This window comes from Populus alba, chromosome 3, assembly GCF_005239225.2.
Source record: "Populus alba chromosome 3, ASM523922v2, whole genome shotgun sequence".
Lineage (NCBI taxonomy): Eukaryota > Viridiplantae > Streptophyta > Magnoliopsida > Malpighiales > Salicaceae > Populus > Populus alba.
Window position 1 is genome coordinate 990,202 of NC_133286.1, and position 26,351 is coordinate 1,016,552.

Below are 26,351 nucleotides of genomic sequence, written 5' to 3' on the forward strand. Positions count from 1 at the left end.
CGATATGGCAAAAGACGAGAGGGAAAGGGTACAGAGTTCCTCCTTTTGAAGGGCCACCGAGGTCTTTGATTCAGTCTGCTGAAGACATATATGAAGAAGTTCGCGCCCAACAAGAATCTTACAACCTAAGTTTGAATGCTGAAGTGGAAAAGTTAGGGGCTAAAAGAAGAAGGTTAGAATCTAATCTAATCACTCAAGAAAAAGCTTTGGCTAACACAAGAAAAGAAAAGGATGATTTGTTAGCTCAACTACAACAGCAACAACTTAAGTTCCAGCAACTACAAGAAAAATATGTACTTTTGTCAGAGGATAAGAAGAGGCAAGATGTTAGCATGAAGAGATGGATCGGAAGAGCATCAAAAGCTGAGGAAATGATATTGAAGTTGGAAGAGACAAATGAATCACTCCAGGAGCAGTGCCGAAGTCAAGATATAATAATTGCCAATTTAGATGAGCGGGTGGATCATTTGCTTTCTATTGAGCAGACCTTATCATCAGAAAAAGAAAATGCAGAAAGAGAAGTAGAATGTTGGGCTTCTGAAGCTATGCACTATCATGTACAAGCAGATGATGCCAAGAATTATGCTTTAGGATTAAGAGGTATAGCCCAACAAATAGCAGACGGTGAGCCAATGACTAGAAATGAATTCCATCGGTTTTTTGGGTTGATCAGAGATGGAATTAATGAGATCTCAGCATATGACGGTCCAAGGCTTTGGAAAGATTGAGTCTGTTGTAATTGTAATATTGTAAAATAATGAGAAATGCTTATTTTGATTCTGATTTATGGCATCAAATTTCTCCCCTAAATCGGTTCAAATCCCTGTAGGTTTGGAGTCCTCAGTGAGAATTTTTTTTAAGAGAATCTGATCTGGTTTGTTCCTTATCATAAGTTAAAAGAAAATTTGAAACCAATAACAAACATGCATAAACCATATGGCATTTTGCACCCATTTGTGCATTTCATTTAGTTTACTTGCATTCATCCAGGTTGAAATATAGGTCCCCCAAGAGGCCATAAAATTCATTACACTCAACTACGAAGGAAGATAATGGAGAATGAAGAAAGAGCCCAACTAGAGGCTCATTATCAAAGAGAGTTAGAGAACATGAAAAACGATATAGCACGACTTACAAGTCTACTCGAGCAGACCCTAGTATCCAAGTCTGGGGAAGGTACCTCTACCCAGCCGACAGTTGCAACTCCATCTATATCTATGCCATCAGCCCCCTTTGTATTCTCGCCTCAAAATTTAGGGGCAAATCCCTCTTCATTTGAACAACAGTTCACTGCCAATGTTCCACCAGCACAAGTGCCAGTTACTGTAAACCTGGCAACTGATGGCCCACAAAGGATGAAATTCTCTGAAAATGTCGATTATGATAAATTGACTACTCTAGAAGAGAGATTGAAGGCAGTCGAAGGGGCAGACTTATATGATCCTGTTTATGCTGCAGAAATGTGTTTAGTTCCAAATGTAGTTGTACCCAAGGAATTTAGGGTACCAGAATTCATCAAGTATACTGGAACTGAATGCCCAGTCACTCATCTTAAATCTTATTGCAATAAGATGGCAGAAGTAGTGAATGATGAGAAACTTCTCATCCATTTCTTTCAAGACAGTCTTTCTGGATCGGCATTAAGCTGGTATACAAGGCTGGATAACACCAAGATCAGAAAGTGGAAAGATTTGGTAAAAGCCTTTGTGGAGCAGTATAAATTCAACATGGAGGTAGCCCCGGACAGGTCAAGCTTGTTAATCATGGAAAAGGGCAGCAAAGAGACTGTAAGAGAATACGCTTTGAGATGGCGTGAAAAAGCATCTCATGTGCAACCCTCTTTGTTAGAAAAAGAAATGGTCACTCTTTTTTCTAACACTTTTAAATCTCCCTACTTTGAACACCTGGTGGGTAGTTCAGCTCAGCATTTCTATGATGCTGTAACTATCGCTGAGAGAATAGAACAAGCGATAAGAGCGGGGAGAATGTCAGAGCCTACTGAGAAGAAAGGCTTTACTGGGAAAAAGAAGGATTCCGAGGTGAACAACGTGGAAGGAATATACAAGGGTAAGAAAACAAATTACCACCATTATAACTTCCAAATGCCTACCCAACAAGTTGCAAGTGTAAACTTCACTAAACCTTTCCCTACCAACCAACAAAACCTACCACATGACCAACAAAGTAACCAGATCGTTAATCCTCCAAGAAGGAATTTTCAAAGAACCCAAGAACGACTGCCACCATTACCACTTCCTTTGGGAGAAATGTACTCAAAGTTGTTGAGTATTGGGCAAGTAGCTCCCGTTCCCTTAACCCCACTGCAACCTCCATACCCAAATTGGTATAAGCCAGATCTGAAATGTGAATATCATGCTGGCGTTGCTGGGCATAACATTGAAAGCTGTAATGCATTCAAAAACAAGCTTCTGCAATTGATAAAGGCTGGATGGATAACTTTTGATGATGCACCGAATGTGAAATCCAATCCTTTGCCCAATCATGCTGCAAGCGGTGGAGGAGTGAATGCTGTAGGAATTGAGGGTAAGAAGGAAAGCGTTTTGAAAGTTTCCATGGAAAGACTGTATGATATGCTGGTACAGTCTGGATATTTATCTGAGTTTGAACCAGTGATGAATGAAAATAATTATTGTAAGTTTCATGGCAAGGTGGGACATCACATTGATGATTGTGAAGAATTTCACCAAGAAGTGAAAAGGATGCTGACTTTCGGCATGTTAAGGATAGAGAGTGAAAAAGAGAGCAGTGAAGTTGGGATGATAGGCCGTTAGGAGACAAAAATGGAAGTTTGTAGACTCCAACCAACTGTGGGTGGTCCACCAAAACTAATCCTGACCAAGCCTGTATGCACAAACAGTGAAAGTTATGGCTCAATGCCTTACAATTATGGGTATTCTTTCAACATTAAGAACCCTACTCCCATCTTTCACCCTGAAATTGGTGGTTTAACTCGAAGTGGTCGGTGTTTTACACCAGAAGAATTAGAGAGGCAGAGGAAAGCTAAAGGAAAAGAAATAGTTGATGATTTTAAAGGCATGGAAGTGAACAAACCTATAAGTGAAGATGAGTCCAATGAATTTCTGAAGCTGATGAAGCATAGTGAGTATAGTGTGGTGGATCAGTTGAAGAAAACTCCTGCTAGAATCTCTTTAATGTCACTTATCTTGAGTTCTGAGTTACACCGTAAGGCATTGCAAAAGGTGTTGAATGAAGCATATGTGCCGCAGGATATTACTCAAGATACGATGGAACATTTGATGGGAAGAATTCAAGCATCCAATTACTTATACTTCACAGAAGATGAGTTAGGCCCGGAAGGGACTGGGCATAACAAGCCTTTGTACATCACCGTGAAATGTAAGGACTATTTGATCGGCAAAGTGCTTGTGGATAATGGTTCAGCGTTGAACGTGCTACCAAGGCATATATTAGATGAGATGCCAATTGATGTTACTTACATGAGACCAAGCACGATGACAGCTAGAGCATATGATGGTTCCCCTAGACAGGTGATAGGGACCATTGACATTGAATTGTTTATAGGGCCTCAGATGTTTCTGATAACATTACAAGTGATGGACATCCATCCTTCGTATAGCATGTTATTGGGAAGGCCATGGATACACGCCGCTGGGGCTGTGACATCATCTCTACACCAATGTTTGAAGTATATTATCAATGGTACTCTAGTAAAAGTTAAGGCAGAAGAAACCTTGTCCATGATAAGGAATGTGTCGGTCCCTTATATTGAAGCAGAAGATTGCAAAGATGGAAATCTCCATGCCTTCGAGGTTGTGAACACTGAATGGGTACCAGAGAATACGGTGTTAAGAAGACCAATGATTTCTGATACTGCCCGAATGATAGCTAAGTGTTTTTTGAAACATGGGCTACCATTCCAGAATGATCCAAGTGCTGGAAATCTCAAGAGAGTCAACATAATGAAAATTAAGGCTGTTGATCAGAGGTTTGGGCTTGGCTTTAAGCCTAAGAAAGATGATTACCAGAGAGTTGCTAGGATTAAGCGAGAAAGAAGGTTGGCCAGATTGGAAGGAAGGAAGCCAGAAGAAGAAGACATTGTAATCCCACCTATCCATGTTTCTTTCCCAAAGTCAGCATATGTGATGAAACCTGAAAACATGATGGAAGTCTTGGGGCAGAAACTAGCTTTCATGGACATCAACAATGTAGAGGAAGGTGAAGGAAAAGGCTGGAATTCTGATGACGAGCCAAAAACAGCAAAAGAAGATGAACTGTTACCTCAGTTAACTGTCCACTCTCTAGAGGAGGCTCCAACCAACACCTTTGTGCGAAAGCTTGCTGTTGACGAAGTATTCCATAATTGGGAGATTGAAGAAGCCCCAGTTGTTTTCAAGAAGTAATGAATAAGCGTCTGCTTATATTTGCTCTTATGTACTTTGTGTGCTTTGCTTTGGAGTTTGCTTTGTGTTTTTGTACCTAGTTGGAAATCTTGGTTCAAGATGTCAACATAAGGTCTTTTCATAATTATTGAGTCAGCTTTTAAAATATTATTGAGATCTTGCATTTTCTTCAACAATTGTTATCTTTTTTGTTTTGTTTGGCTACAAGATACGCATTTACACAAAACACCTTCCGCTTTCAGGAATTCTGAAAGCGAATCCTCCATAAATCCACAAACATATTGCATTGAAAATCAATGGCCAAACTTTGATAAGGATGTGATTGCAACGGACGAAGAGGAATGGAATGAAGATTATATGAAAGAGTTTACTAGACAGGTAGAACAGTCTGAGCATGCTTGGAAACCTGCAAAAGAAGAATTAAAGGTGATAAATGTAGGCACCGAGCAAGATAGAAGAGAGCTAAAGATCGGAACTTTGATTACTACAGAAGAAAGATGTTGTTTAACCTCACTACTACGAGAGTATGTGGATGTGTTTGCCTGGTCTTATGCAGATATGCCTGGTTTAGACATTGATATTGTAGTACACAGATTGCCTTTGATAGAAGGATGTAAACCTGTCAAGCAGAAATTGAGAAGAACTCGCCCGGATATTCTACTCAAGGTCAAGGCCGAGATAAAGAAGCAGTGGGATGCTGGTTTTCTAGAAGTCGTTAAATACCCTCAATGGGTATCGAACATAGTGGTAGTACCAAAGAAGGATGACAAAATCAGAGTATGTGTGGACTTCAGGGATCTAAACAAAGCTAGTCCAAAGGATAATTTCCCTTTGCCTCATATAGACGTCTTGGTAGACAATGCTGCTAGAAGCTCAACTTATTCCTTCATGGACGGATTCTCCGGGTATAACCAGATTAAAATGGCTGAAGAAGATAAAGAGAAGACCACTTTTGTCACACCATGGGGAACATTTTGCTACAAAGTGATGCCATTCGGGTTAAAGAATGCTGGAGCCACATACCAAAGGGCAATGGTGACACTTTTTCATGATATGATACACAAAGAGATTGAAGTGTATGTGGATGACATGATTGCCAAGTCTACGAATGAAGAAGATCACATTCAGATTCTAAGAAAATTATTTGATAGACTGAGGAAGTATCAGTTGAAATTGAATCCTGCAAAATGCTCATTTGGGGTGAAGTCTGGAAAGTTGCTAGGGTTTGTGATAAGTAATAAAGGAATAAAGGTTGATCCTGATAAAGTGAAAGCAATTCAAGCAATGCCAGCTCCTAAAACCGAAAAAGAAGTAAGAGGTTTCTTGGGACGTTTGAATTACATTGCACGATTCATATCTCAGTTAACAGCAACATGTGAGCCAATTTTTCGATTGCTTCGAAAAAAGAATCCTGGTACTTGGGACAAAGATTGTCAAGAAGCTTTTGATAAAATAAAGCAATACCTACAAAATCCACCTTTGTTAATGCCGCCTGTACCTGGAAGACCTTTGATCTTGTATTTGACAGTAACTGAGGAAGCAATGGGTTGTGTGTTAGGACAACATGATGAGTCTAGAAGAAAAGAGCAAGCTATCTATTATCTGAGCAAGAAGTTTACAGATTGTGAATCCAGATATTCTATGATTGAGAGGCTGTGTTGTGCTCTTGTATGGAGCACGAAGCGTCTTCGACAGTATATGTTGTATTATACCACTTGGTTGATCTCAAAAATGGATCCTCTTAAATACATCTTTGAGAAACCTTACTTATCAAGCCGAATAGCAAGGTGGCAAGTAATGTTGGCCGAGTATGACATTGTATACAAGACAAGAAAATCTGTAAAAGGAAGTGTAATTGCTGATCAGTTGGCAGATAATGCTATCAAAGATTATGAGCCTTTGAAATTTGACTTCCCGGATGAGGATGTATTGATAGTAGAAGAAGACAAAGAGAAGAATGATTGGTGGATTATGTATTTTGATGGGGCAGTGAATGTATCTGGCAATGGAGCAGGCGCTGTGATAATCTCACCTGACCAGAAGCAATATCCCATCTCAATCAAACTACAATTTGAATGTACCAACAATACTGCTGAATATGAGGCTTGTATCCTTGGGTTGGAAGCTGCTTTAGAGATGAAAATAAAGAAGCTGGATGTCTATGGGGATTCGATGTTAATAATCTGTCAAGTGAAAGGAGAATGGCAGACTAAAGAAGAAAAATTGATCCCATATCAACAATATCTCTCAAAACTGACTGAGGGCTTTGATGAGATAGATTTTACCCATATGGGAAGAGACAAAAACCAGTTTGCTGATGCTTTGGCAACTTTAGCTTCTATGGCCAAAATTGATTTCGGAATCAAGGTACAACCAATCCACATTGAGATTAAAAATTTTCCAGCTCATTGTTATTCAGTCGAAGGAGAAATAGATGGGAACCCATGGTTTTATGACATCAAGCGGTTTATCCAATATCAAGAATATCCCTTGGGGGCATCTAAAGCAGATATGAAGACCTTGAGAAGGTTAGCCATGGAATTTTATCTAGATAGAGAAATTCTATATAAAAGATCATTCAATGGAACTTTACTAAGATGTCTAGATGAAATCGAAGCTAAAGTAGCATTGCAAGAAATTCATGAAGGAATTTGTGCAACTCATGCAAGTGGGCACATGATGGCTAGACAAATGCAACGATCCGGGTACTTCTGGATGACCATGGAGAAAGATTGCATCGATTATGTCAGAAAATGTCATAAATGTCAAGTCTACAGTGATAAGATAAATGCACCTCCAGCTCCTCTGTTTAATATGACATCACCATGGCCATTTGCAATGTGGGGAATAGATGTGATTGGTCCAATCAACCCAAAGGCCAGCAATAGGCATCAATTTATCTTAGTAGCCATTGATTACTTCACAAAGTGGGTGGAGGCCAGCTCTTATGCTCATGTAACTCAAAAAGTGGTCAAGTGCTTCATTGAGAAAGATTTGATATGTCGGTACGGTACACCTGAGAAGATAGTGACCGACAACGCCCAAAATTTCAATGGAAAAATAATCACAGAATTGTGTGCGAAGTGGAAAATTAAACATTCAAACTCGTCTCCTTATAGACCAAAGATGAATGGTGTTGTCGAAGCTGCAAACAAGAATATCAAGAAGATTATCCAGAATATGGTAGTCACTTACAAGGATTGGCATGAAATGCTTCCCTTTGCTTTGCATGCATATCGTACAGCAGTAAGGACATCCACTGGAGCTACACCTTATTCATTAGTATTTGGGATGGAAGCGGTGATGCCTTTAGAAGTTGAAATTCCCTCTTTGAGAGTACTAATAGAATCTGAACTAGAAGAAGCTGAATGGGCTAAAGTGAGATATGAACAGCTGAACATGATAAGTGAGAAGAGGTTGGCTGCAATTTGCCATCACCAGCTGTACCAAAGAAGGATGGCCAAGGCATATGACCGGAAAGTTCGACCTAGAGAATTCAAAGAAGGGGATCTTGTACTACGAAAAATCTTGCCATTACCAAGTGAAGACCGAAGCAAGTGGGCACCAAACTATGAAGGCCCATATGTAGTGAAGAAAGCATTCTCCGGAGGAGCTCTGTTGTTAACTAGGATGGATGGAGATGATTTACCTAGGCCTGTGAACTCTGATTCTGTGAAAAAGTATTATGTATGATGGTTTCATCCAATCCAATCAATAAAGTTTTGGCCAGAAAATTCTCTTTGCATTATACCTCACCAAAAAGCCCTTGCATGATCTCAATGGCTCAACAATTTGATCTTTCAAACTGTTTTTTTTTTTACAAGAAAGTCCATTTTTTTTAAATGAGGTTTTAAAAGAACTGATTTTGTTTGTGATTTCAATGAAATAAATCAATGATTTGTTTAGAATAATGTTCAGAGTAATTCCCTTGAAAGAGATGACCAAACAAGTAAAAAAAACATGTAGTTGGAACAACTATCACCCAAATTATGTCTTGGATCCACATTTTATCAGCATGAATAATGGTTGGTAGTACATTAGTTTGTCATGGACGCGCAAAACATGGTATCTTACATATCCAAAGCATTACGTTGGATATGGACAAAGTTTATTGGTTTTAACTGATCTTACTTGAAATGAGGAAAGGCCATCTTTGATATTCCCTTCACTTTCTTTAAAATTATCCTTTGCAGTCCCAATTTGAGCTGAGTCTATTTAAAGCCTTTTCTTTCATGAGAACCTTAACATTTACTCTTTCTTTCTCTCTCCACCGTGACCTTCAGCCACCACCATCCTCATCACCGGTGTTCCCACCATTATCTCCACCACAGGCAGCCAACGCAACCACCAGCCGACCACCAAGAGCCACCGTCGTTTTCTCTCTCTTCGCTGCAGCCCCTCCCGCGCGTTTTTTTCTTCCTCTTCTTCTTCCTTCCTCTGCCACAGGAAGCCGACGCCATCACCAGCTCCACCGTTGCAACCACTGGCAGCACACCTTCCTCAGCCAGGTAAGCCACTCTTCTTACCCTTCTTCTTTTTTTCTTCGTCGCTGTTGTTGTTTTTGCAGGAACAGAGGACGTGAATTATAATTCACGTCCTACTGTTCACGCATGAACAGTGGCGTGAATTATAATTCACGTCCACTGTTCATGCAGTGGACTTTTTTTTTATTTTTATTTTTTTAAAAAATCAAAAAAATTTCAAAAAAATCATTTTAAAAATTTATGATTTTTCTCAAATATTTTCTACCAATTTTTTCATAATATCGGGTTGTATATTTACATTGTAAAATACAAATCCAGTATTAAAATACCCGGTTTTCTCCGAATTTTTTTTTTATAAAATTCAAAACAATCATTTCAAAAAAAAAAGTGATTTTCTCGCATAGTTTTCTACCAATATTTTAGACGAGTTTCCTATTTTTAGGAACTGATGTCTTTTTTTTTTAACGTCTCTTATGAACGTTGTTTGTCGACATGTCTCTTTTTATAGAAAAGGACCGATGTCAAAATAAAGTAAAATAAAATAAAGTTTAAATACCAAACAAATATGGATTATATCCATAATTTTATTTTATTTTTTTGGTAACTCAGACGTAAATCTTCTTTTTAGGGTCAAACGTCGATATTTTAGACAAGTCTTCTATTTTTAGGGACTGACGTCATTTTTTTAACGCGTCTCCTATTTTTAGGGACCGACGTTAACTATTTTAAAAAATGAAATTGCAAATAAGTTAGAAATATAATAGCATTTAAATTAAATAAAAAACACACAAGTAAGGGTAACCTTTCTTTTGAAAGGATGTTTTAAGGGTGGTGTCTACCTTCCCTTAATCATAACTAACCCAGTACCCGAATCTCTGGAACCAGTGTCTAATTTGGGATTTCTAGTTCCCTCAAATTACTAGATGGCGACTCCAATAAAATTTTCATTTCCCCAATAAAAATAAAAAAAATCTTTTTGTTAAATAAACAAAATGATGTGGAGCCGTCGCCCGACGTCGTGTATCGACACATGGTATTTATAGGAAAACTTTTGCTAGGTTTTTCAACTTGGTCCCTCAACTTCTTTCTTTTTGTAAATTTTGATTTTTCTTATTTTTTTGTATTTTTTGAAAACGAGCAATATCAACATCGACTCAAAATGCGAAAAATCAATGATTTAAAAATGACGCGTGAAAAGTCGAACGCGTTTGAAAATCTTTTAACAATTTAAATTCTTTTTTAGACGACGTTGAAAATGCTAAAATGACGAAAATATATTAAAAAAACATATTTTTTTGGATTTTCTTTGTTTTTCTCAAATTTTTGGATTTTTTCAAAATATATCAAAACATGGGTCAAAAATTAGGTAGCAATAAAACTAATGAAAAGAAAATATGAAGACAAGATGCCTAGATTGTGTTTGAATATAGTATTTAGATAAAATAAATAATATGATGTGAGGGTATAAAGAATAGAAGAATTATTTGATGGAGGAATTATAAACATAGAGTAAGTCGGATTAATAAAACTCATCTAAAAGTTCATATAAATTAAACCCAAAACATAAGTTAAAGCCTAATCTCTCAATTGTTCGGGCTATCCTCTATCGTCTATGATCATTTACGTGCATAAATAATATTTCGGGTTCGGTATCCCCATCAATAACATATCATTGTTTTTCTATATAATTACATAACAAATATTTTTAAATGTTTCTATGTAAAATATTGATGCAGATAAAAATAACATAAAAAAATACAAGTATAAACAACACAAAATTCCATAATAAGTGTGCCATTTTGTCAATGATGTTATTGCAAGATTTGACAATGTATGTGCCATTTTTCTTATCTTCCTAATGCTTGGAATCTTCTTTGTGCTGCATCAAGCTAACTCCATCTAACTTTGCAAGAAGATAGATTAAGTTGTTCTTCATTTATAAACTAATGACCTCAATTTATACTCCACCTAATCTTAAAGTAAAAAAAAAAAAAAAACGTTGCAAGAAGATAGATTAAGTTCTTCATTTATAAACTAATCACCTCTATTTATACTCCACCTAATTTTAAAGTAAATAAATAAAAAAAATTCCTAAATTGATTAAAAATAAATAAATAAGGAAAATAAAATTCCTAAACTAATTTTTTTTTTTTTGTGAAACTTACTTTTAAGAAAAATAGATAAGAAAGATAGATTCCACTTACTTTTAAGATTAAACTTCATTAGAGATTATTCCTCGACAATTTTTTTAATTATTTGGCCCTTAACAAATTATTTTTTCGCCAGCCCATTTATATATCAAGTCTATAAATAAAGAGTTTGGATACTCTTCTTCTTCTTTGTCTTCCTGAATAATTTATTAAAAAAAAAATCTAGTTTTTAAGTCAAATAACTATAAGGTTTTATTCTTTTTTATAGTGGGTAATTAAGATAAAATACAAGAAATTAATTGATCTTATTAAAAATATAAAATATTAATAAAAAATAAAAGTGGTAGCCCAAAGTGTCCTCCCATTTATATTTCATATCCAATTTAGTTCTTATTCTTTTAATTGTTGTTTGTTTGTTTTTTTTTTTAATCTTCTTTCGATTGTTTTATTTTTTTTTCAATTTCATCCCTTATCATTAGGTCTTATTAGATTTTTATATCAAATTTGGCCCTTATTCTTTTGATATTTTTTAAATCCTTCCATAAATTAAATTTTGTTTCAATTTCATCGCTCGCCATTTGATTTTGTTTATTTATCTTTCTTTTTTATTTCATTTTTCATCTCCTGACATTTTTTTTATTGGGCTATAGGCTTCGAAGGTTCACAAGGGTTGGCTTTGGTTTTTTTTTTTTTTAAATTGATTATTTTTTAATTTCATCATTAATAATTAGTTTTTTGTGAAATTGGTCTTCGTGTTTTTTTTTTTTTCGCTTTCTTTTCTATAAGATTATGTGAATCCTATGCCCATGATCGTGGGGTGGCGAGTTAACTCATGTTCGCTCAATTATTTTTTTAATGTTTTTCTGGTTTTAATGCCTCAACATTTTTTTTTATTGAGAATCTTGCTTTTTTTTTTTTTAAAGAAATTTCCTTCTGCATGGTTAGTCTAAGCCTCATGGCTACGATCATTAGTTTTTTATTAAAGTCAAAATGCATGTTAATACATATATTTTTTGAAATTTCTTTGTATGAAAATACAATATAATTTTTTTTTTAGACTTGGCCGTATGCATGAATACAAAACGTTTTTTTTATATATATAATTTTTGCAATGTTTTGACGAAAAGCTGGTATTTTAATACTGGATTTGTATCTTTACGGTATAAAAATATAAACCAATATTAAACAAAATTAAGAAAAATACAAGGGAAAATCATTGATTAAAAAAAAAAATGTTTTTATAAAGAAATATTTTGGCTAGGCTTGTAACGAAATTGGGTTGAGGCCGATCCGAATACAACGTATTGTATATTGGGTCGGGCTGATGATCCAGCCCGTATCAACCATGGACTGGTTACTATGCTCATGCAGAGTAACCAGTCAATTATAATTAACTAGTTACTATGCTCATGCACAATAACTGAGTAATTATTTCCTTGTTTGAAGCGTATTTTGACAAGTTGTTGTTTTTAGAGATTAAACCAGGCTTAGGAGGTTAACTCGAGTTTGCTTATTTTTTTCTAAGCTGATGTTTTCTTATTTTTTATCCTTTTTTTTGTTTTTTTTTATTTTTTTTATTTTTTTATGGTTTGATTTCTATTGGGCTAACCCTATATAGTTTTTTTTCAAATTGTTTGGTATTGTGATAGCTTTTGTGGTTGTAGTTTGAAAAAAATTATTTTATAAAAATTATTTTTAGTTGATGTTAATTTGGTATTTACATATGTTTGGTTAAAACTGTGGTTGAATTTGAGGTTGAACAAAAAGTATTTTAAATGTGTTTGGTTAAAAAATTGCTTTTCAAATTGAAGTTATAAAATAATTAAAAAATATATATATTAATATTGATGGTTTTTAATTTAAATATTGTAGATTTAACTATTGCAATTACATCATGAAATAAATAATACTTTATATAAATTTTTTTTTATTTGTCAATTAAACTATCTACAATTCCATCATGTATGAAATACATCCGACAAGAACTACAGTTTCCTTAGTATTTTAAGCGCGCAACAACATCAGATAAAATATAATCAGGAACAAAATTGAGATTGCGATTAAATTTTGTAAATGCTACTTCATTAATAAAACACAATTAGAAATAATTTTTTTTTACTGGGTAGAACCCAATTCAATGCATTTAGCTTTGGACTAAACCCAGTCCAACCATGCTCACTGTTCACTTCAACAACAGTGGAGACATGCATGTCTCCACTGTTCAAGTGAACTTGAACAGTGGAGCATGCATGTCTGCCCTGCATTGTGCTGTTTTTGGTGAGCTTATGTTTTTAACTCAGAAATTGCTAGGGCTTACGCATGTTAATTACATTTTCAGTCATTACCAAATATTTGTTTTTCGTTGTTGGCTTCTAACACAGAAGCAAAAGCAATCACGAAAACAAAGAGCTGAGCCTCAATGGCACTAACCCCTGCGCTATTTCTTTTTCTTTTGGAAAAACTTAATTAAATTACTCTGAAAATTGAATCTCTTCTTCTTTAATATATAATTTCAGTTTAAGCTGATGAATCAAATCACATTTCATTAAAGTTTTTAAAGTAATGCACAACACATAATAATTTTGTTACAAAAAATCACAAAATTAAAGCTCAAAATACATATTACCAATCACAGACTGTCTGTGACAGACAAACTCTTTCATCTAAAGATGAAATAAATTACTCATATTTCCTCACACATGCAAGGAAATGAGGAAACAATTATATATTGACTCTACGTATAGGATAGAGATAATGTTTCTCAACTGCTGACACCGGACAGAAACCAGACACGAAGATTGCAGGAGACAGAACAAAGAAGAAACAGAAGGACGTACACTCGGACGTTCATGCATGTATGGAAGACACTGTTTCCATCACATTTCTTCTTTACTTGAACGAACATTTCTCACTTTCAATTTGAACTGTGCTCCTCCGTTAACCTCCTGAAAGAAAGTCACAGTATCTCCACTTTTGAGGGCAAAATCGCGAGCAATGCCAAACCAACCTGTTTTAAATACAAGGCTTCCTCTTATGGTTGAGCAGTGAATTGTCACTGGTTCCGGTAAACGGGTTCCTGTAGCTGACTCAACTATGGTGGACAATTCTATGGTCCCTTGAATATGTTGCAGGGTTTTTAGGTTAGAATTGTACTGTGGTAGCTCCAATCCTTTCCCAAAATCAATAGGGGTGAGTTGCTTTGTGAAGATTTCCATGGCTAGTGAAAACTAATGCTATGAAATAATTAGGTTAAAGAAGATTTCCATGGCTTGTTTTGTATTTATAGAGAACTCAGCAGTGATCTTATGGTAAGCCAGTTAGCAACCATCTCCAAGATATTAATTATCTATGTGGCCCTTTTCAGTGAGTGATGGATCAACATTCTTTTTTTATATATAATAAATATTATCTATGTTGCCCTTTTCAGTGAGTGATGGATCAACATTCTTTTTTCATATGTAATAAATATTATCTATGTGGCCCGTTCATCGTTTGGTTTTTCTGCAGTGGACGATTAACTGGTCGATAAATGGCATTGAATAAAGTGAAAAATCTCCATAGTTTGAACTGACTATGTTATCAACAATTTATGCACTAAAGATGAACCACTTAAGAGAAGTAGAGATGGGGTTAGAAAGTATTTATTATTTATTGTTCTAGAAACAATTGAATTCTCTGAATTCCCATGATTTGGTAGTCTATACTTTCAGTAAGAAAAATCTCCAAGCATTCAATTTTTTTTTTATAATAAATATTATGCGACGTCCATCGTTTGGTTTTTCTTCTGTTGGTCGATAAATGGCATTGGATAAAGTGAGAATGAAGTTGGTACAATTTATGCACGAAAGATGATAAGTGTTTTGAATCACTTTCGGTCAAACATTTGCTTCCAGCTATATGTCCCTAAACGACCATTTCAAGATCGGAAAAAATATAAGACTATCTCTTAACGAATGTTGCCGTTGTCGAGCTTCGTACATGCGAGAGCTAATTTGTGTGACGAAGATACAAATTTTGCACAGCCACCCTTTGCGTGTCGAACTCGCCAATATTATGCGAGAGTTTTGGTGGTTATTAATAGCACGTATGTACAAAATAATTTTTCTAATAAAATAATTATAAATTATTTTATAAAAAAGTATTTTTAGTTGAGATTGGTTTGATATTTATATATATTTGGTTAAAATTATGATTGAATTTGAGAATAAACAAAAAATAGTTTAATATGTTTGGTTAAAAAATTACTTTTCAAATTGAGGTTATAAAATAATTAATATATATATATATATATATATATATATTGATTGATTTCATTTAAATATTATATATTTAACTATTGCTATTACATTATAAAATACATAATACTTTATATAAAATATTTTTTATACAAATAACTTAAACGGTTAGATAAAATCTCAAGATAGGATTTATATTATTCTCTAACATAATATATAATTAATTGTTCTATAAAAAATTGAATTCTATGAATTCCCATGATTTGTTAGTCAATTCTTTCAGTAAGAAAAATCTCCATAGTTTGTGTCGCACCCCGAAAAAAAAATCAGCGCGCGCGGCATCGGCTGGCGATTTATCATCTCGTTGTTGTTTGCTTGAATTTGGTTCGTTGGAGTCGCCACCTAGTAATTGATTGCGGGCTACTAGGAAACCGGATGTACTGGTCTCGTTAGAGATTCGCGGGTAAGGGACTGGTTGTGGTTAGGAAGGTATTAGCACCCCTAACGCACCCTACCTGAGGTAAGCTGCTTCGTGAATTTGATGTGTTAAAGAAGTTTTTAATAATTGTCTTTTCATCAGAAATTAGAAATATCACTTACGTATAAGTTATAAAATTCTTAACCGTGATCCGATCAAAATATTAAATTCTTCTTATAATATATTTGCAATTTTATCCTGAAAAAATAAAATAAATAAAATAACAAATTCATAAAACAAATACAAACACACACATACACTTTCACTATTTTTATTTCTTTTCTTTTCTTTTCTTTTTGTTGTTTTTCTTTCTTTTACATCCATAATACAAATACAAATACAATACTAAAATAAAAAAATTACATCAAAACCATTTAAAATTACAAAATAGCTAAATTTTCTGAATCCGCAGGAACAGTGCTCGGGAACAGTGCGGGAAGGTTGCTTGGGGCAGAAATCAGTGCGGCGCGTCTTCCCACGCGCCACCGCCACTGTGGCGCGTGGGTTCACGCGCCACGACAAGGCTGGAAAACCAGTGGATCGGAGAGCGCCTTCTTCTTCTTTGTCTTCGTTCCACCGGCGGTGAGGTCACCGTCGCCTGCAACAAGAACAAAAACGCACAACAAGCAGTCGGTTTTAATTGATTTTTTAGATCTGTTTTCCTCTGTTTTCCATCGTTATCTGCTTCACGTTCTTCTTGCTCCGCTCCGGTCTGTTCTTGGGCTTCGCCGTCTTCACATCTGCTTCAGGTAGTTGGGCGGCGGTTATGGTGTCTTCTTCTCCTCTATTTCTGGTGGTGGATCCGGCGGTTGCAAAAAAGGGGAGCGACGCTGCTGGGAAAGGAACAGCGTTGGCTGGCCTTGCTGCTGCTTGTCCGGTGGGCGCTGGGTTTCGTCTTCTTCTCCTCTGCTTCGGGTGGCAGATCGGTGGCTTGGTGGAGGTGGGAGAAGGGAGAAGATAAACGAAGAAAAAAAAAATGGCCTGGGGTGAGCTTGTCCGGCGGCTGAGGAAGAAGAAAATCAAGAGGGAGGGGTTCGGGGCTGTCTTTGTTTTCAAGTGGTGTTTTTCTATTTTTTTGAAAAAATAGGGGCGGCCATGGTTGAGGGAGAAGCTGGAGAAAGAAAAAAAACAGTGGGGGGGGCGCCGGGTTGAAGATGAGGCGACGGCTGGTATAACAAAAATCAAATGTAAATTCGGGGGCCCTCTTTTCGTTTGGATCCGAGGGGGCTGAAGAAGAAGAAAAGGGGGCTCCAATGTTTTAAAAAAAAATCAAAAACCGGGGAAAAGGGGGGGCGCTCTGTTGCAAAGAAGATGGGAAACGCGGGGTTAAAAAATGCACGGGGCAGGGGCGGCTGCTTTGGGTAGGCTGTTGGAGAAAACAAATGATTAGGTTTAGGGTTTTTCTTTTGTATTTTTGCTGAAGTTTCAAAATTGCCCCCCCTTTTGTTTGAGTTAAAGACCAGTATTTATAAGGCAAAAATGTTGCTAGGTTTTTCAACTTGGTCCCTCAACTTCTTTCTTTTTGTAAATTTTGATTTTTCTTATTTTTTTGTATTTTTTGAAACGAAGCAATATCAACGTCGACTCAAATGCGGGAAAATCAATGATTTAAAAATGACGCCGTGATAAAAGTCGAACACGTTTGTGAAAATCTTTTAACAATTTAAATTCTTTTTTTAGACGACGTTTGAAAATGCTAAAAATGATGAAAATATATTAAAAAAAACATATTTTTTGGATTTTCATTGTTTTTCTCTATTTTTGGATTTTTTGAAAATATATCAAAAACATGGTGTCAAAAAATGAGGTAGCAACAGATGCCCCCTCTTTACAATGCTTACGAAGCAAAACTCCTCAAAATTTGCATAGTAAGCTTGTAAAGAAAACAAAAAGGAAATGATTTCATTATCTTGGGCGACCTGCCCCACACACTCACACTGATATGTTTTCACGGGCGACCTGCCCACACATACTCACTCAAGTCTATTTTTCACAGGCGACCGACCCACACATACTCACCCTAGTCTATTTTCACGGAGCGACCGACCCACACTCTCCCAATAGTCTATTTTCACGGCGACCTGCCCCACACATTGGGTTTACCTGAAGATCCCATCTGGCGACCCTCATTCAACTGGAACGAAAATATTGCGTAACCCGGTTAACCTGAAATTCCCATCTGCATTCCTTTAACCAAAGCTACATGAGATCCTATCTGGCGACCTCATTCAACTGGAACTAAACTGTGTAACTCGGTTAACCTGAAAATCCCATCTGGCGATTCCCTTAACCAAAGCTACATGAGATCCCATCTGGCGACCTCATGCTGGTCTCATTGTACGGGTGACTAACCCTAGAAAAAACTGGTCTCATTGTACGGGTGACGAACCCTAGTGCTGTGGTCTCATTTGTACGGGTGACGAACCCTAGTCGCTGGTTCTCATTGTACGGTGACGAAACCCTAGAAAAAAAACTGGTCTCATTGTTACGGGTGACGAAACCTTATGTTGGTCTCATTGTACGGGTGACGAACCCTATGGTGGTCTCATTGTACGGTGACGAACCCTAGTAAAAATGATGGTCTCATTGTACGCGTACGAACCTAGAAAAATGCTGGTCTCATTTATGGTGACCGACCCAAAAATGGAAAAAATGTTGAAGAAGTGTGGTTTCTCATTGTAATGGGGACCTACCCACGTGGAAAGAAGTTATGAAAAGGTGTCTCGTTGTGCCATGGGCGACCTAACCAGATAGAACGAATGTGATGTGCGTCTCATTATAATGGGTGACCTACCCAAATGGAAAAAAATATGATAAGTGTGGTCTCATTGTAATGGGTGACCTACCCAGATTGGACAAAAAAATATGATGAAGTGCGGTCTTCATTGTCATGGGTGACCTACCCGAAAATGGAAAAAATATGAAGTGGGTCTCATTGTAATGGGTGACCTACCCAGATGGAAAAAATATGATGAACGGTTCTCGTTGTCGATGGGCGACCTACCCAAATAGAAAGAATATGAAGTGCGGTCTCATTGTAATGGGTGACCTACCCAAAAATGGAAAAAAAAATATGAAATGTGGTCTCATTGTAATGGTGACCCACCCAGATGGAAAAAGATATATGATGAACGGTCTCGTTGTGAATGGGCGACCTACCCAAATAGAAAGAATATGAAGTGCGGTCTCATTGTAATGGGTGACCTACCCAAAAAAATAGAAAAAATATTGAAGTGTGGTCTCATTGTAATGGGTGACCAACCCAGATGGAAAAAATATGAAAAACGGTCTTATTATGATGGGCGACCTACCCAGATGGGAAAAAAATATGATATGACAAGTGTGAAAAATAGGACTTACCTGGTGAAGTTCTGAAGGGATGACAGAAGAAAGGGCTGGAAAACTTGGTGCTTCCTGATAATTCCTGATCATGGGGTTTGAAAACTCGTGTTTCCTCTTTGGATTTTCCTAATGGTAGGGTTTCATCCCATCCGTCCTTTTATTCCATTGATCAAAATCGGATTCTTTATTATCATCACCACAATGCTTCTTTCTCTTTCCACCATCTTGCTGGACCTCATTAAGGATTTTCTTGTAACAATTCAAAAATATGTGCAAATGGTTTTTTTTTTTTTTTTTTTTTTTGAGTTAGATGATATGCATGCATCCTTACCTGATTTGAAATATAGGTCCCACCCTCTTTGATGCTCCATCGTCATAGGGTGCCCTTGTTTGTATCCCAAAGCTTTCTTTGTTCTTCTGATGCATTGGCTCATTCCTATGCTAGCCATCCACTCAGCTGTAAATGCAGCGCCCATCCCGGGCTGTCTTTGACAATTACTGCTCGCATCGTTCGTCAAGTTTGACCCTGCTTGCCAGTGTGTGCTTGTTCGATTCATCCTGAATGAATGGAACAAATCTTCATTCACTCCCTATTCTCTCAAGAATTGTCCTTTGATTGGTTGTGCGTGCCAACGCCTATTAAAATTGTCAATCAGTCATGATCTTGCCTCCAGTTGAAACAGTACTCTTCAAGTACATGTTATCACTCAACTCTTCTTGATAAATCATCCAGTCGTTCCAGACATGCATCTTATAGCTTGCAGTACAAAGGCTCATGGTTGTATGCTCAGTGTTCTTCTCAATAGATTCTTTTCAACTCTTCTAATCAGATTGTGAAAAGAAATGTCTCGACCTCCTCAATGATGCTGCTTTTATCACCCATACTCATGCGGTGTGACATCATCCATGAAGCGCTCATCTGGCTTCAAAACAAATTGTCCCACACAGTTAGTCTTAGGGGTGGGTGCCTTTCCGACATTCATTCAATGCAGTTGTGTGATAACATTTGTCGATAACCATGTTTTAAAGGATGACAATATGAGATTGTCCTTCAAGTGCAGCATTGTTCCACAGTCAGTCTTGGTGGTGTGCATCTTTTCAACATTCAATTACATTCATCTGTGTATCTTCATTGATTGCTATCCATGTTTCAAAAGATGATGATAAGAAAGTGTCCTTCAGGTACATCTTTGTTTCTCCATTTGCTGACAGGGTTCCTAGAGCATGCGGACCATTTTGGAATGACATTGCCCCAGTATGATCTGAATGTGCTCGTTCATTGATTATCTGTCTTTGAACATCATTGTCTTCAGTTCACTGATTCATCATTTAATCATTGCCTCGTAGCTGACTAAGCATTGCTTGTTTTTTCCTTTTTCAAAGTCTATTATATTGCCCCCCAGCTGCCTCAACTTTTCAAGGAGTGTCGAGGACTTCAATGTCATTTCTATCAACGATTTTGCATACTCAATCAATGTTCTTCTGTGTTTGATAATCTTCCTTGTTCTGGAATCAACTCTCATATTTCAAAGATCATGTCTATTCAAAGTCTAGTTTGTTGAAATGAAATCAGAGATGTCTTTTTTTGAAAATCTTTTGAAAATCAAGCTTTTTGATCAAAAACCCAACACACGTTATTCGAAATACACAGTCCTTTTTATTGTCTTGTAGTTCGAAAACAGAAATCGACCCGTTGTAGATTAAAAATGGCTTTTTTCCCTGGGTTCTTTGTATCAATTTGAATCCTTGATATTTTGGGTATATCATTTGATGGTCTGTGATGAGTGTGGTGACATTTTTATGAATTTCAAAAACAAGATGCTCAGGCTTTATCAAGAAAAGTTGTTTCTTTTCTTAACATTTATTTTATCAGCATGCATAATAACCAGTAACTTAATTCATGAAGTCACGACCCTTATGGAAAAGCTCTTCAAGTTTCGATAGAGCGCCATTTATCGGTTCAAGTCGCTTGCTTGATGAAAAAAAACTTTTAAAGCACGTAATGTAGGCTTATGGTCATGGCTGTAAAAGAAAGGAATTTCAAAGGCTCAAAAGGTGTTTGAGGGTTTCAACGACTTAGGATCAACATTAACTATTCATCGATTCTCTTTCTCTTGTCGTCGTTTGTAGAGAAAGTGACATATAACCTTTGTTAATCTCAAATATCAGAATTCTCTTAACATTTAGGTCATAACACAAATCCCACTTTTTCTTTGATGAATAACCAATCTAATTTTGAAGACATTAGAGGCTTTATCCTAGACACACCGAAAGATATGAAGCATCGATTTTTTCTAGTGTGACTTTTGGCATTTATTGTCTTTCTCAATTGAAAACTGCCTTTGCCTCTTTTAGAATTGATATGCATTTTCTTTCCTTTCCATTTTTTTTTTTTTTGCATAGCCTTCCTCAAAGTTTTTTCCTTGGATGACCCTCAATCTATGGATTTTCTTCTTCTAGCCATTTCTCAAACATTGACTTTTGTTCTAGCTCCTCTTTGATCCATTGATCTTATCCGTGTCTCCAACATATTTCTCATTTGCCCCCAGTGTGGGTGTGATCCTAGTCAGGGTTTCTTTTTGAAAGAAATATTTCACTAGGCTCAAAATGGGACTGCAAAGGATATAATTTTTAAGAAACGTGAAAGGATAACCAAGATGGCCTTTTCTCATTTCAAGCGCGCCAGCAAGGTCAGTTAGAAACCGATAAATTTTGACCTCATCCAGTGTAATGAGTCGGACTTGTTAGAATCATGATTCACGAGTCCATAACTACCGAATCCACACATGTCATTATGCATACTGCTAAAACTTAGCTAAATGATGTGTGGTTTCAATTTCAGAGGTATGAGTTCAAAATTGTTAGTCACCTCATGTCATTTCAAGTATAGAGTCATTTTCTGTAATCAAAACACTTTTAATCTTCCGGATTGATTAACCTTTATCGCATGTTGGAGTTTGATCAAAATATTTTGTCAGGATAAAATGCTAAACATTTGTTGATTTCAAAAAAACAACAAAGAGAACAAAAGCAAGGCATGTTTCGTTGAAGATGAGAGGTGATCCCTAAAACAAAATGCAGAATTCCAAAACAATATGATTGACTGTTCATCACCATTCTTGAATCAGCTTTTCTGGCAATATCTGTGTTTTGCCAAGCACTTTCGATCGCATGTCATTTTGAAGATGTTCGGGGGACAATATAGCCAATGACCCTCTCCTTCACGGGACTTCCTTATCTCTTGCTCACCAACTTTCAGACTCAATTCTTGCAAGTCTTGCAACTGTTTACTTGAAATGGTTGAGGACCCCATCATGACATCACATCTCTTATATGGATTAAACCACCCAGAAAATGGTGGTTGCATAGGATTTGTCGGAGTCAAGCAAAAATTCTAGAATCTGGCAGGTGTTGGCCGACAAACATAAGTGGCAGAGGAATGTCAATCTTGGCAAAGACATTTGAGCAATTGATGCTTGAGCGAGACTTGACTAGGCAAAGTAACTGAGGTTTCTCAATCGAGAGTCATCTTCTGATGCACCTCTCATCATTGTTCTAGAATCCATGGCAGATCCTTCAATCTTTATTCTCTTCATAGCTGGTTCAATTCTTCGGCAAATCCTCACAACATTATTTCAATCTTCCAATGTTGCTATGGTTGGTTGAGGATTGTTAGAAAACTTTCTAACAGCTTGGTAATCTTGGCAGCGCCCAGAAACTTGTAGTATCGCCCCTACCGACGCGTGGAATCACACATTGTCTTTATTGGAAGAGCACCTGATGAATCTCAAACTCCTTTGTCCCCTCTTCAATTTCCCACTAACAGTGCAGCAAACAAACACCTATAGAGGAAGTCCTGCTCTGTTGAAGTTTCAGTCTTCATGTTTTTCAGTCTAGGCATGTATCTTCTCTCAACTTTTTCATTTTAATACTGACACTGTTGAAGGAAAATCATGGATGATTTGAAACTACTGTATTCCTTCTTGGATTTCCCATTTGCAGATCTACAAACAGATTCCTGCCGAAAGAGCTCTGCTACGTTGAAGTTTGATGTCTGCTTGTATTTTTCAGACCAGGTCTGGCTCTTCAACCTACTAAGAGGTCTTCGTGCTGAAACTGATGAGAGAAATATTTGTAGCATATGCAACTTATAAATCCCCTCTTGCCTTCCCAATTTGCAGAGCCATTAATTGATTTTTTTGTATAGAGAGCTCTGCCACATTGAAGTTCAGTGTTCGATCATGGTTTTTTCAGACCAGCATCTTGTGCTGCTGAAATGAAATTGAGCTCATAATTAGGGTAGCTTCCAAGCAAACTAATGCACCATGAACATGAGGCTAGTGGTCGTTTGATTCTATTAGATGATGTGGATGCGATGAACACTTAACAGTGCAACTGGACAAGAATCAGAATTGTCATTAGTTGATGATTGAAGGCATTGTTGATATTGTTCATGACGGAAAAGGAGAGATACAACTTCAATTGGATAGGAACAAGCAGTGTTCCCACAGAAAACTATGCAGACACTCTCTTTCCATTTGATGCTCAACACTTGTTCGAGCAGATCTGAGTCCCGCTACTTCACCCTTGATGCTCTCAACCTTAATCTGATACTGAACCTATATCTGACTCCTTTGTTCACTTCCATTATCTTTCTTCAATCTCGTGCAGCACAACTTGTACAGGGGACCTACGTTTCGACCCGGTTCATGCATGATAAATGTATGAACATGTAATCTATATGATGAACTCGCCCTTCGAGGGGTGACAATATGGTCGTAACTCTTGTATGATGGAACAAGAATCGTGATTTTTGCCCAAACTCTACAATGAAAATTTTCGGAGCAACGACCAATGTGTCACCCACAAGTCTTGAGTTCAAGATGCTTCAAGAAGGGTTTGCCCTTAAAAAACGATAGCACATACAACCTAAGGACAAGTTCTATTCATTATGTGAACATGGGTAGGTTTTCTATCTGGTCTCAAAAGGGTCTCATATCTTCCCAGTGACGTTCTTCGTAAAGACAGTATGGGGGCGTTGCAAGGAATGGTTAAGGCACATATACCCACCATTACCAAGCAGGCACTCAGATATGAGTTGGGTGTTTCACGCATCTGAACCCTGACCAATAGTCTTAGGGCAGATCGGTAGTTCCCCACCTAACCTACAAGCTTATGTGTGCTTTTAAAAATAAATACAGGTGATGCATGAGACAATTCTATAAAATGCATGGAAATAAATATTAACAAAAAGATAAAAAATGCAAAAACTTAAACACATCAAATACACAAAGCTTAGTCCAATAATGTTAGAAACAGTACCTTCCCCAGTGGAGTCGCCATTCTGTCCCACCCCGAAAAAAAAAATCAGCGCGCGCGGCATCGGCTGGCGATTTATCATCTCGTTGTTGTTTGCTTGAATTTGGTTCGTTGGAGTCGCCACCTAGTAATTGATTGCGGGCTACTAGGAAACCGGATGTACTGGTCTCGTTAGAGATTCGCGGGTAAGGGACTGGTTGTGGTTAGGGAAGGTATTAGCACCCCTAACGCACCCTACCTGAGGTAAGCTGCTTCGTGAATTTGATGTGTTAAAGAAGTTTTAATAATTGTCTTTTCATCGGAAATTAGAAATATCACTTACGTATAAGTTAATAAATTCTTAACCGTGATCCGATCAAAATATTAAATTCTTCTTTAATATATTTGCAATTTTATCCTGAAAAAATAAAATAAATAAAATAACAAATTCATAAAACAAATACAAACACACACATACACTTTCACTATTTTTATTTCTTTTCTTTTCTTTTCTTTTTGTTGTTTTCTTTTCTTTTACATCCATAATACAAATACAAATGCAATACTAAAATAAAAAAATTACATCAAAACCATTTAAAATTACAAAATAGCTAAATTTTCTGGAATCCGCAGGAACAGTGCTCGGGAACAGTGCGGGAAGGTTGCTGGGGCAGAAATCAGTGCGGCGCGTCTTCCCACGCGCCACCGCCACTGGTGGCGCGTGGGTTCACGCGCCACCGACAAGGCTGGAAACCAGTGGATCGGGAGCGCCTTCTTCTTCTTTGTCTTCGTCCACCGGCGGTGAGGGTCACCGTCGCCTGCAACAAGAACAAAAACGCACAACAAGCAGTCGGTTTTAATTGATTTTTTAGATCTGTTTTCCTCTGTTTTCCATCGTTATCTGCTTCACGTTCTTCTTGCTCCGCTCCGGTCTGTTCTTGGGGCTTCGCCGTCTTCACATCTGCTTCAGGTAGTTGGGCGGCGGTTATGGGTGTCTTCTTCTCCTCTATTTCTGGTGGTGGATCCGGCGGTTGCAAAAAAGGGGGAGCGACGCTGCTGGGGAAAGGAACAGCGTTGGCTGGCCTTGCTGCTGCTTGTCCGGTGGGCGCTGGGTTTCGTCTTCTTCTCCTCTGCTTCGGGTGGCAGATCGGTGGCTTGGTGGAGGTGGGAGAAGGGAGAAGATAAACGAAGAAAAAAAATGGCCTGGGGTGAGGCTTGTCCGGCGGCTGAGGAAGAAGAAAATCAAGAGGGAGGGGTTCGGGGCTGTCTTTGTTTTCAAGTGGTGTTTTTCTACTTTTTTGAAAAAATAGGGGCGGCCATGGTTGAGGGGAGAAGCTGGAGAAAGAAATAAAAACAGTGGGGGGGGGGCGCCGGGTTGAAGATGGAGGCGACGGCTGGTATAACAAAAATCAAATGTAAATTCGGGGGCCCTCTTTTCGTTTGGATCCGAGGGGGCTGAAGAAGAAGAAAAGGGGGCTCCAATGTTTTAAAAAAAATCAAAAACCGGGGAAAAGGGGGGGCGGCTCTGTTGGCAAAGAAGATGGGAAACGGCGGGGTAAAAAATGCACGGGGCAGGGGCGGCTGCTTTGGGTAGGCTGTTTGGAGAAAACAAATGATAGGTTTAGGGTTTTTTCTTTTGTATTTTTACTGAAGTTTCAAAATTGCCCCCCCTTTTGTTTGAGTTAAAGACCAGTATTTATAGGCAAAAATGTTGCTAGGTTTTTCAACTTGGTCCCTCAACTTCTTTCTTTTTGTAAATTTTGATTTTTCTTATTTTTTTGTATTTTTTGAAACGAGCAATATCAACGTCGACTCAAATGCGGAAAATCAATGATTTAAAAATGACGCGTGAAAAGTCGAACACGTTTGAAAATCTTTTAACAATTTAAATTCTTTTTTTAGACGACTTTGAAAATGCTAAAATGATGAAAATATATTAAAAAAACATATTTTTTGGATTT

General features: G+C 37.2%; 1 protein-coding gene across 1 annotated transcript in view; it reads left to right on the forward strand.

The window, feature by feature from the left end:
* Nucleotides 1-2,801: 2,801 nt before the first annotated feature.
* Nucleotides 2,802-26,351, forward strand: part of LOC118036859 (uncharacterized) — a 36,297-nt gene continuing 12,747 nt past the window's right edge. Inside the window, exons 1-7 of the mRNA XM_073408131.1 lie at nt 2,802-4,399; nt 4,646-5,438; nt 5,532-8,083; nt 8,850-8,911; nt 16,500-16,690; nt 25,024-25,051; nt 25,361-25,554. Coding sequence (XP_073264232.1) covers nt 2,802-4,399; nt 4,646-5,438; nt 5,532-8,083; nt 8,850-8,911; nt 16,500-16,690; nt 25,024-25,051; nt 25,361-25,554 — 5,418 coding nt within the window. The remainder of the gene's footprint in view (nt 4,400-4,645; nt 5,439-5,531; nt 8,084-8,849; nt 8,912-16,499; nt 16,691-25,023; nt 25,052-25,360; nt 25,555-26,351) is intronic.